The sequence below is a fragment of the Microcaecilia unicolor genome, chromosome 5 (assembly GCF_901765095.1).
Source record: "Microcaecilia unicolor chromosome 5, aMicUni1.1, whole genome shotgun sequence".
NCBI classification, from domain to species: domain Eukaryota; kingdom Metazoa; phylum Chordata; class Amphibia; order Gymnophiona; family Siphonopidae; genus Microcaecilia; species Microcaecilia unicolor.
Window position 1 is genome coordinate 228,392,218 of NC_044035.1, and position 12,105 is coordinate 228,404,322.

The 12,105-nt window shown below is 41.3% G+C and overlaps 1 protein-coding gene across 3 annotated transcripts in view; it reads right to left on the reverse strand.

Annotated features, from left to right (window-relative positions):
• Nucleotides 1–492: 492 nt before the first annotated feature.
• GET1 (guided entry of tail-anchored proteins factor 1) overlaps nucleotides 493–12,105 on the reverse strand; it is a 67,572-nt gene continuing 55,959 nt past the window's right edge. The window contains exons 4-5 of one of the 3 annotated variants that reach the window (XM_030203835.1): nucleotides 10,392–10,506; nucleotides 493–840 (exon numbers count right to left, since the gene is read on the reverse strand). In XM_030203835.1, coding sequence (XP_030059695.1) covers nucleotides 827–840; nucleotides 10,392–10,506 — 129 coding nt within the window. In that variant the 3' untranslated portion in view covers nucleotides 493–826. Of the gene's footprint in view, nucleotides 841–1,800; nucleotides 2,786–4,872; nucleotides 6,727–10,391; nucleotides 10,507–12,105 lie in introns of those variants that run through there. The other 2 variants (XM_030203834.1, XM_030203836.1) reach the window with 2 other exon arrangements.

The following is a 12,105-nucleotide window of genomic DNA, read 5'->3' on the forward strand; positions in this document are numbered from 1 at the left end:
TCTGTAGTACTAATTTAAGGGCAGACAGCATCCATCACAAGTCTGTTTTAGTCAGTTCATTCTCCAGTTCCAAATGTTCCTCCACCTCAGAATCCCTGTCAGAAAGCCTTGGGACTGCAGTGCCCTGCTCCATGATACATGCCATTACCTGCAAGGAGACCTCCCCAGACCTGGCTTTGTCAGTCAGAGTAAAAGTAAGATTGAATCTCTGATGCTTTCTTCTTGGTCATTAGCACAAATTATATGAAAGGGAAAATCTTTTATATATTTCCAGGAACACGCCCCATTACACCATTATAGTCTGTGGCTTGAGCAGAGCTCCTGGGTTAAGTAGCCATCTCGCTCTTGACATGACCATAACTCAGTTTATAGGGCTGGGATCTGAGAAACCTTTAAATTCAGAGTACTGAATGTCATAGATGTGGAATGTTCGCAAAGGTCATGAAAAAGATTATAGACCATTTCAAATACTGCAACACGTCTCGGTTGCAGGAGAGGGAGATGTGATAAAGTGCCTATGCTTCTTGGCCTTTGCCCAAAGCCAGTCATTAAAGCTCTTCAGCGCCAAAGATGATGTTGAATCCTCCCATCACCTCAGGGTCTGATCCAATGCAGGTCAGTCCCGAGGCAGGTGGAGACCCACTTGATGCACTCCTGCTCCCAATGTCAGCAAGTCTAGCAACCATGCAGACCGATGCAACACCTAACAAGGATGTCAACATTAAAGATTTGGACCAGGCTCCCAAAATCTTCTCTCATTAAGCCTCTCTGGCAGAGTCCTTTTCTTCAGATGAAAAGACACAGGATACAGTTGGATGGGCTATGGTCAGGCACCAAACACTAAAGATACAAAAATGGGTATCTGTATTACAGATGGTCCTACTGCACCAGGAATAACACTTAAAGCCACTGGGAACTTTGGTGGACATGAAAGAAAAAACTTCCATGGCCAAATCAAATGACTTGATGGTGGCAAAAATGGCAAAGCACCCAAGAAGAAGAAGAAAAAAAAAAAAGAGATAACCCAATTCAAGTCCAACCCCTAAATATGGCCTAGTGACACAGAAAAAGTAAGGAAACAAAGTGGGAAAAAGAATCTAAAAAAAATAAGGACTAAGGGGAAACAGGAACAAGAAAAATAATGCAGCATAAAAACACTCAAAGTGCTCAGAAAGCTCTCCAAACCAGGTAGAGGAGCAGTTGAAAATGGCGGGGGTGGGTTTGTATTTTTCTCAATTCAAAGCATGTTTACACTTAACTCAAAAGAACGGCTGTACTTTGTCAAACCTGTGACGATCATGCATGCAGTGTGTCACATAGGAATCATCATCATCCATCTGGTATGTCTCAACTGGGGGGGGGGGGGGGGGAGAAGGTTGAGAACCACTGCTGTACAGCCTTTACTGTACCTGACTGTCCCTCACCTTAAATTATTAAGGGAATCACCAGTTCCCTGTTCTATCTTCCTCTCCCAATACCTTTAAGAGCTGCTGGACCCCTGCCTTTAAAAAATGTTCCCCATGGCCATCATATCTTTCCTCTCTTCTTTATATTTTAAAATGCATAAAACTACCTCTTGCTTATACTATTGGTCTTTTTTGTAAATATGAGGGAGTTGTAGCAGAGTACACACAAAAAAGGGGTAGAGATGTGGTAGTGTGTAGAAACTGTTGAAATATATTAATAGAGAGATTGGAACAAAAAAATGACGTCCAAAATATACTGTCAGGTAATGCAAAATCTACCTTGACACCCCCCCCCCCCCCCCCCCAAAAAAAAAAAAAAGAAGAAGAAATTCTCCCTTACACCCATGCCACTTTTTCCTTGAAAGTGGGTACTGACCGAGTTGTAGAAGTACTCTTGGGTACTATGGAAGCTGGAAAGCCAGGCAAGGCAGGAGACGACACCAGGAAACACAAGCAGTAAAGAAGAACAGGGGGGCCTAAAAAGTGCACAAGTAGACATGCAAGCCCAGGGCCTGCAGGTACAACAGCAAGCAAAGCTTTTTCCTGCCCTGGTTAAGAGAGATGTTGGACAGAACTAAATAGCAACCTTCGAGAAGGCTGAGACAGATCTTATTGCACTTGGCTGTGGAGAGACTTCTTCTTTAGTGCTATCTGTAAGAAAACCAGGAACCAAGAATGCAGAGGATGTACCTATTAAGGCTTTTATATTTCAATTTACATATTTGAACTAACTGGAAAAGGTAATTTTTAGTAAACTTAAAGAATTCACAAGTAGCAAGAAAAACATCAAAATCTAATTTAAAACAAAACCCTAAATACAGCTTCTATGAATAAACACTTTCAGTAAAAGTTTAAACATTTGCTTTTTTTCTTGTAAAACTAACAGCTATATCTATATTATAAGCATATTTTTTTTGCCTCAGAAACTTTATTCAGTAGCTAGGATACATAAGTCTTGTGCTTGATCTTAAACAGCTGACTTTTTTTTCACTGTAATATACTGTGAACATAAAATTAGACTGAAAAATATAAGAAGACACTTTTGCTATTTGTTTTTAATCCTTCTAGGCTTAAATACCAACTGTCACATCCAAAAAAATGCTGCTGCTGCAGCCTTCTTCCAGAAATGAAATCTAACATGGCAGATGAAGGCATAGCAAGCACCTTCTTTTATCATCACTATACTGAACACAAACATGAAATTTTTCTTCATCTTTAGCACCGTAGGTGTTTTTCTGTTCCTTCTCAGCCTAAAGGAACTAGCATGATGGATACAACTTTGTTGCAGACCACAAGCCAGCACGTAATGCCAACACCACCTGGAAGAGGGAGACACAAAAAAAAAAAAAAAAAAAAGAGAAAAAACCCACTAGTATCATATCAAAGAGACTTGTCAATACAACCGAAGAGTGATGCTAAATCATATCCCTATGTTCAACAAAAAAGTATCACTTTAAGTGAACAGCACTCACAAGGAAAATAAGAACCTGAACAAAATAGTCTTTTCCAGACCACCATGTTTTAGTCTCACTGCAGAAAGACCTAGGCATAATCTCCTGCAATAAAATAACATTTGTAGATTTCTGAAGTGCAAGATTGCTACCATTCTTACCAGTTAAAGTACTCATGGTGGTGTTTATTCAAATATTACATTAACTTAACACGTACCTGAAAACTAAGGATGTGCCTTCATTTGAAATGTCACAGGAAATGTCAAAGATGTAGCCCAATTATCCCAGCACTAATCAGAGAGGGCTGCGGCAGTCAGAGTGGACATTGCAGACAGTGCAGCTGAAGTGCCACTAAATATTGGCTCTGGAGCTGGCCAGTGCAATTTAATCAGATAGCAACCTCTCCTGTCTTGTTAAATTGTTTTGAATACCTAGCCTTAAGTAGATATTCAAGGAAAGAAGATAAAATGACATTCCAAAGTCACAAAGCAAGTCTAACAGGAGCACAACTGAAATCCTGGCTTCCTTGTGTCTCAGCCTATTGCTCCAAATCCTAGGCTGTTCCACCTTAGCTATGGCAGTGTACCCCACTTCTATCCAGCAGCACTTCCCACTATTTCTGGTTCCAGTTATATAAATCAGACCTCTCTTGCCCTACTAAACCACCCCCTACTATTCTAGTGCTCAAGACCTTCCTTCACACGCACACAAGTTCTGCCAACGCACATCACCCCTGTAGTACAACTGCTCCTGTGCCAGGGTTGTGTACACAAAGCATACAACATGCTCAGGGAGAAAAGGCTGGCTGGCAATTTGAGTCTTCCATATGACCACCTTCCCTGAGTAACTCCTTCTAAACCAAAAAAGGAAGGAAATAATCAATCACCTACAAAAATCAAGAGAGAGAAAGCCCCCCCCCCCAAAAAAAACAAAACAAAAAACAAAACTGATAGTCTCAGGAGTTTAGTGAGAAGCACCACTGCTCTTGATGTTAAAGCCAGCCCTTTAAAAAGAAAGAAAGAAAGAAAAAAAAAAAGCACATATCATGGACAGACTGCAAATCAAACTATTTTTGATAAGCCATGTACACAGAAAGTTTTTTGTGTAGCATTTTATAAACAGATTGTGCTAATTTTTTAAAGAAAGTAATTCTCCATGAAATTATTTTAGCACATCATTTCTTTTAATTAGAAAATATCAGCCAAGATCAAGCAGATGCAAATACTGTAGTTCAGTTTCCCAGGGCTGCCTTTTAACACCTAATTAAAACTTGTTGAAGTATCACTTTCATGTGACAATATTTTAATAAATGGCACACTTAAGACATGCACTCAAATGGCTACTCAAATGACGGACCAGGGTCCACAGTCTGGACCTTGGAGCCCTCCCATGTGGACCACTGGGGGAAGGGCAGTGTTGTTTTTTTCAGTCTGCAGTAGAGGCTAACTGATCCCCTCCCTCAACCTCCTCTGGCCTCAGGTCTTGCGGTCCCTACCTTAAATTATTTCTCTGCTAAGGCCTCTGGCAGCAATTCACACAGGCCCAGGCTTGTAGCCTTCTCTATGCTGTGCCCTGCCCTACCCCCCTCCCTGATGCAGATTCTTGTTTTTGCAAGGGCAGAGCACAGCAGAGAGCAGGTGGACCTGGGGCGAGAGGAGGGGGTTAAAGGACAGATGTAAAGAGATACTGGACCCAGGAGAGAGGAGGAGAGAGAGATACTGGACAATGGGAGGAAGGGAAGCCAGCCAAATGGAGAGATGTTGGACCTGGGGGGGGGGGGGGGCAGAGAAACAATAGGAGGGAATGAAGGGAGATGGAAAGATAGATTGGACCCAGAGGGGAAGGAGGGGAGGGAGAGAGGAAAACAAAAGGAGAAAGGCAGGAGAGAGAGAGAGAGAGAGAGAGAGAGAGAGAGAGAGAGAGAGAGAGAGAGAGAGAGAGAGAGAGACCAAAAACAAACAAAAAAAAAAAAAAGGCACTGTTCCAAACCTTAGGGTAGAAGGGGATATGATCTGGACACAGCTCATGCTACCTGGAGGTTAGAATCAGGGTTTCCCACTAAGCTGTAATAAGCTCTTGCACAGCCTCATGAATATGTAAAGATACAGGAGGCCTCTTAGTACCTGACATAATACAGGGAGCAGAGGACTGAGAAACAGGAGAAGAAATGTGTAAAGCCTCCATAGATTTTGTGATTAACAGAGACAATTCTGCCCTCATAAACCTAGCAACAGTAGGATCATCACCCCCGTCTGCCCCTGAAAATTTTAAGTCAGGGACATCAGCAGAATCAGAATCCATAGAAAAAAAAAAAAAAAAAAAAAAAAAACAACTTCTGACTCTGAGCAGCAACATCTTCCAAATCCCAGTTCCCCCCCCCCCTCCTTTATGAAGCTGCTCCTCAAAAAAAAAAAAAATATATGAGAGGGAGAAGCACAGGCAGATTGAGCAGACTAACAAAAATGCCTGATATAACAAAAGAACAAAATGCAGGTGAAAACAGTTGGGCAGAGACTTCTACCCCCACAAAACCAACATCCTGGAACATAGCAGTGGGCGAGGAACCCACTGACATAATGACCACCGAAGCATCGTGGAGTGCAGGAGTCGTTGCTGCCAAGTCCACCAAAGTCACCATGGGAGCGGAGCCCGTTTGAACTCCCAGGGACAGAGTACTGATGGCCAAATTAGGTAACAGAGGAATTGTCCATGGATATAAAACACAGCATGCAGGAACTGGTGGTCGACAGCTTACACCTGCAGCGTGCACAAGACTTAAACGGGCGCAGACAGTGAAAAAAAAAAATACTCAAACAGCCAGTCTCGTAACCGCCAAGGCATTGAAGCCCCACAATCTTCCCACAGCACAAGCGCTCCTAAAGTGGCTGACTTTTTTTTTTTTTTTTTTTTAAAAGACAGAGGCAGGAGAAAAAGAGTAGGCAACACAGAGAGGTAGAAAGTGGCAATGGGAGAGACCTAGACCACTAGGTTTACGCCTGAAGCACAATATATTCTCAACCCCAAACTCAACTGAACCTGCAAGCAGGACAGGAGGCCACCAAAAGTCACCACAATGCACAGGATCTGCTCTTGCGCCTGCTGGAGAAAGAGAATACTGGCTTGGCTGCTATGCACAGGACCTTATATGTCACAACTCATTAGTGTTCTCCATCTCCACCTACTGGCAGATGGTCACAAGCCATCTGTCTGGACTGATCCTTGGGACATAGTGGAAACAATGTTCAGACAACAAAGATAGAAAAAGTGTATTTTATTTGGTATTTATTGATTGGTACATGTCCACAGTAGTCTGTGGATGCCAAGTTTCAGACAGACAAAGTTTCCAAACCTCCACTCAAAACATTTGAGTAGCCCTTACTTACAAGAAACATTGACTGCAATTCCAATGCTTCTGGCCTTCTAACCTCTGCACCTTTAAGTTACTTGGCAGGACACAGCACATAAGCTGCTTTGATGGGGAGGGGAGGAAAACAGTGAAGTAGAGAAAGTATTATTGTGAACATCTGGCCATCCTACTTACAGAAATAATATAAATCTAGGTTCTCCTAAATAAAATGTAAGCATCAAAAAAAAAAAAAAAAAGCAAGGGAGGAAAAAAGCCTCAAGAAGCTCCCAACAGTTAGCTGGTCGACCAGGACTTCTTAATCATTGGCACAAAAAAAAAACCTCCCTGCACAATTATTCAGTTTCTATAATTTTCCAAACTTAGAAATACTTAGCTGCATAGACCATGACCGATGATGGCCAGAATTTCGATATAGCTGCGTCAGGGTCAGTCAGTTATGAATCTGCAAAAGGGAAAATAGAAACAGATGTAGGAGCAGAAACGTCTCAAAAAAAAAAAAAATCTTTAAAACAATGCTTACTTCATTTCAGCTCCGTTTCAACTTGACGGAGCATAAAGGCAGCCACAGTCCAAACCACAAATGCACAAAGAAACCACAAAGAAACAATAGCTTGAGAAATGTTCTTAAACATTTTTTAAAGAAAAAATGGTACCGTTCAGTTCTTGCTTTCAAACCAGAAGGGGGCCAAAGAATTAAGTCGAAAAATCCACTGTTCTCGTTGCAAGAGAACATGCTGTTTATCCCCGCATCTAGAAGGAGTTGTCTGTTGTAATATTACACAGTGTAGCATATCAAAAGTGTGTTTAGGAGCTACACAATGAACTGCCAATGGGGATGTCTTCTGAGTGTTAATCATGCTTTTGTGCTCTACCAAATGGACACTCAAATGTCGCGATGTCTGTCCCACGTAGACCTTCTTGAAGAGGCATACAATACACCATGTACTCAGAACGACACGTAGTATTTGTAGACAACCAATATTTTCTGTTGGTTTGTGGATCTTTAAAGACTACGGTCTCAATCATAACGGTAGACATATCATATTTTTTATGTTCACTAAACACAATCCGAGCTTGCTCACCCATCGGCAAAACAGAGGGACATAAAAGCTCTTTTAAAATTTCTCCCTCTACTGTATACAAAGTAAATATTCAATAGTGAAAAAATTGTCAGTGTAGTCAGAATATTCCAATGTTTCCTAATCACATTCGCAACACTGGTGGCTGCAGAGGTATATTTTAAAACACAAGTGAAAATCTCACCATCATCATCTTCTGCCCGAGTTTGTGACTGAAAAGGAAGATCCCTATTGTTGTACTTAACCCTTCACTGAGCTTTATTAACCACAAACTCAGGGTACCCACGATCCTTCCATCTGGCACATAAGAAATGTGCTCATTTTTAAAAATCTCTATCCTCCAAGCAGATATGTTGATAACTCAGCAAGTGGGAAAAAAGGAGAATATCTTTTAAGCTTAGGGTGACAGCTTGAATAGTCCAATAGAGCATTTATATCAGTTTTCCTTTGGAAAACAATAGTCTCAAAAGGGTGGTCTTTTCTGACTCAATACATCCAAATATGTAATGGCGTGTTCTTCGTATTGCATAGTAAACTTAATCCTATGATGACATGAATTCAAATAATTCAAAAAAGTCAATCTATCTGCTTCACAATGCCATATAAAAAAAAAAAAAAAACTGTCTAAAACATTCAAGAAATTCTGTGTGATAAACCTATTAGCATATGTCTCTCCTGTCAAATGAAAAATCTCAGTTTGTAGAAAAAAAAAGAGGTGGGATCCTCTTCCAATTCAACATAAATCAGTTTCTCTACCTGTCGAAGCACTTTCATGTCATAGGATGTTCGATCTAGTATTACCACTGCCCCACCTTTATCTGCCATCCACATAACAATTTGCAAATCCTTCATAAGATTGGACATAGCAACCTGTTCATCTCATGACAGATTCTTATAACATCTTGGTTTTTCCATTTCCATCCGTTCCAAGTCTTGAAGAACCGCATGCTTAAAAATTAACAGTGCGGGGTCGAGAAAACCAGGGGGCACCCATGTCAATTTAGACTTCACACAGGACCTCTCAACCACCCGTTCTTCTCTTTGGACAAAAAATAATTTAATTTGTAATTTCCTTATAAATTTCTCAAGTCCACTCAACATTGGAAAGCATCATGCCTCTGAGAAGGTACGAAGGACAGACCCTTCAAGAGAACTTGTAATTCAAGAACCGAAAGAGAGCTCTTCAGCTTGGAGAAAAGACTGCCGAGGGGAGATACGATAGAGGTCTATAAAATACTGAGTGGAGTGCAAAGGGTAGACATGAATCATTTGTTTACTCTTTCCAAAAATTCTAGGACTAGGGGGCATGCGATGAAGCTACAAAGTAGTACATTTAATACGAATCATAGAAAGGTTTTCACTCAACATGTAATTAAACTTTGTAATTCATTGCCAGAGAATGTGGTAAGGCTAAGTGGTGGTTTAAAAAAAAAAAAAGGTCTGGATGGCTTCCTAAAGGAAAAGTCCATAGACCATTATTAAATTGACTTGGGGAAAATCCACTGCTTATTTCTGGGATAAGCAGCATAAAATGTACTGAACTTTTTTGGGATCTTGCCAGGTATTTGTGACCTGGATTGGCCACTGTTGGAAACAGGATGCCGGACTTGATGGACCTTTGGTCTGTCCCAGTGTGGCAATACTTATGGTAAAATAAATTAATCACTATTTAATCCTTCAACATTGCTTGGTCATAGGTGCATTCTGTTGGTCTGTTCATGTCACTCCTCACCTCCCTCGTCGAGATCTGCTTCCTCTGCCACGACTCCTGTGGCCTTGGCCACTCTCTAAAAAGAAGCACCTTCAGACCCTGAACAGCATCCACCTTTCTTCTTCATCAAAAGGGGGACGACTTACTCCTTTACCAGTTTCAAGCCAGGTACACACAGTATTTTGTTCATAACCTCTCTCATCGCGATGAAACTTTTTAATCTTAGATTCTTGCAAAGTGTTGAAATGACTCCACTTCATTTTTTAATTCCTCATGCTGCTTATTGAAAACATCCACCATGTTCTGTTGCTTCAAATTTTCTAATGTTTTATCTATATTGTTTTAATTACAGTAGCAGTTTCTTTGGTACATCATGAGATCCACTTCTGAAGGAATTCCGAATCATCCAGAAAAAGCTTAGGTGGCTTAGCTAGCCACAAACCCCTTGGAATAATTTTTTTTTTTTTAATATTCTACTAGTGTGGCACCATGCAACTCAGCCCTTGCCAACCTCTGCCTAAGGTTCAAAATTGCAGACCATGAAATACAAAGGGCTATAGAGGGATCAATTTGCATAAAGGATGGACTTTATGAATGTCAGAAACATGCTCTGATGAAAAGCTACGTCAGGTTTACCAGCTAACTGCTGGGAACTTCTTGAGGCTTTTTCCTCCCATGCTTTTTTGATGCTTAAATTTATTTAGGAGAACCTAGATTTTGTTTGACATTTTTGGGTTCTCATCCCAGTGGTTGTTTTGTAATTACATCCTACTTACAGGCCATGGGAACTGCTGCTGGGCTGAAAATAATCATGATATTGTAATCATTCTGATATTTTGTCCCTAATAATGCTCTTGATATTGTGTATGTTAAACTGTAATCAGCCACAAACTGTGGATTGTGTGGAATAGAAATTTTATAAATAAATGCATGCAACTGTAGCATCTGGTAATTTTTCAATGAAACATCACAAAATGTTAGGAAAAATTAAGAATCTTTCTGAGCAAACAAGAGTTCTTCATGCAAAAAAAAAAAAAAATTGCAAAACAAGAACCTTCCAGCAATAATTGTGTTATAAGAGATGAACAGAAAAACTCCTTAAGGGTAAATTCTCAGGCTGTTTATCTCAGTGTTCATAATCTTGAGCATAGCCATGAAAACAGTGAGAGGAGCTGCACAGGATCAGTGACAAAGCTAGGACTACAATCCAGGAGCTCCAGCTTCTACTCACAACTATTACAGGTGCTTTCTTTCCTTAAATATTAGCAGGAGACAAAAATTATTGTACAGAAATGTCTACTTAGGAATTACTCTCACCTGTAACTCCTGTAGGAAAGGCCACCAAACGTTCTAAAGGTGCAATCCATTTGCTAGGCAATATAGTCACTGGCTCCAAGTAATATTTCCAGATTAGTGTGATCATCAAAGCAGCCTGAAAGGGCAGGTAAATGTTATAACAATCTAACTTCACAGGTTTATCTGCATCATAATTAGAAATAAAGCGAAGATACTTACATGTAACAGGTATTCTTAGAGGACAGCAGTCTATATATTCTCACAATTGGGTAACACGATCCTGTATTGCCCAGTCCGGAGCTTGTATCAAGCTTTTCAAAGAGCTCTTTGGAGCGCGAGACATACTCCACTGCACATACGCGAGTGCCTTCCCAACCACCACACGAACGCAGGACCAACAGTACAATAGTATAGCACAGAAGACAACTCCAAGAGGAGGTGGGTGGTTGCGTGAGAATATATAGCTTGCTGTTCTTGGAGAATACCTGCTACAGTTAAGTATCTTCGCTTTCTCCAAGGACAAGCAGCCTAATATTCTCACAGTTGGGGAATCCCTAGCTACCAGGCTCACTAAGAACCACCACCACCAATGATGACTTGCACCTCACAACAGTGAGGTCAGAACATAGAGAAACTGGTATCACATGCAAATCGTTGGAAGTGAAGCCTGGGATAGAATAAAAACGGGCCTAAGCAGGAGGAGTTGAATTCTAGAACCCAGGAATAAGACATAAATGTGTGGAATGAAGAGAATACAGCAGCGCAGCTAATCTCCCCAATAAAAGCGAACAATATAATCATGGCTTTGACTCTGCAAGTCTGAAGAGGATTATTCTGTGTAGCCCAGCCTGAGCATAAGGGAAAGAAAAATACTGAGGCTGCTAAACAGACATTTAGCATTTCCCAATGGTGATCCACATCCTATCAAAAGGGAAGGAAAACAAAGCTTAGGAGAAAGTCTGTGGGGCTGAGGCCGCATCAACGATAGGCCAATGTTCGCTTGCAGTGCAATGAGTAGAATAAGTGCTTGCCATGGGCATGAGACTTCAGGAAGGATGAAGACAAAGAAGCAACTAATGTAGATCAAACCCTGACACAACCCGAGGTAGGAACCTAGGGTGCATGCAGAGAACCACTCTAATGTGAAGGATTGAAACTGCTCCCAGAGCCAAAGGTCACAGTCCCGGTAAGCCTAAGGAACAATAATCAGAATTAAATATGTTCAGGTTGAGGTCACGTGACGCTATGTTCGGGAGAGGACGCTAGCAGCTTCGCTCCCGCTCTCTACCCGCCAAATCGGCAATCACCAGCCTGGAAAACATCGCGAAAATCACCCAATTTGTAATATAAATAAAGCGGATACCGCAGCCAAACTTTGAAAAGAACTCCACAGATGGCAGCGAAGAATTTGCGAAAAGAAAAAAGTAAAATAACGGAGGACAAGATGGCGGCCCCGGCGAGCCCGGCGGCCTCGCAGGTGGGATCCGCCTGGGCAGCCGAAATTGTCGGCGAGGTCACCAGCGCCATGGAAGTGATCCTGGAAAAAAACCTGGGCACCCTGGCAACGAAGCTGGAGACTTTAAATAATAATGTTGCCCAAATAGGAGAAGATATGGCCGCATATCAACAGCGTGCTAGCAATGTGGAAGACCGCATGGTGCAATTAGAAGAAGCACAAACCAAGCTCACAAAGCAGGTCGAAGGCTATGCTGCTAAAATAGAGGACTTAGAAAAT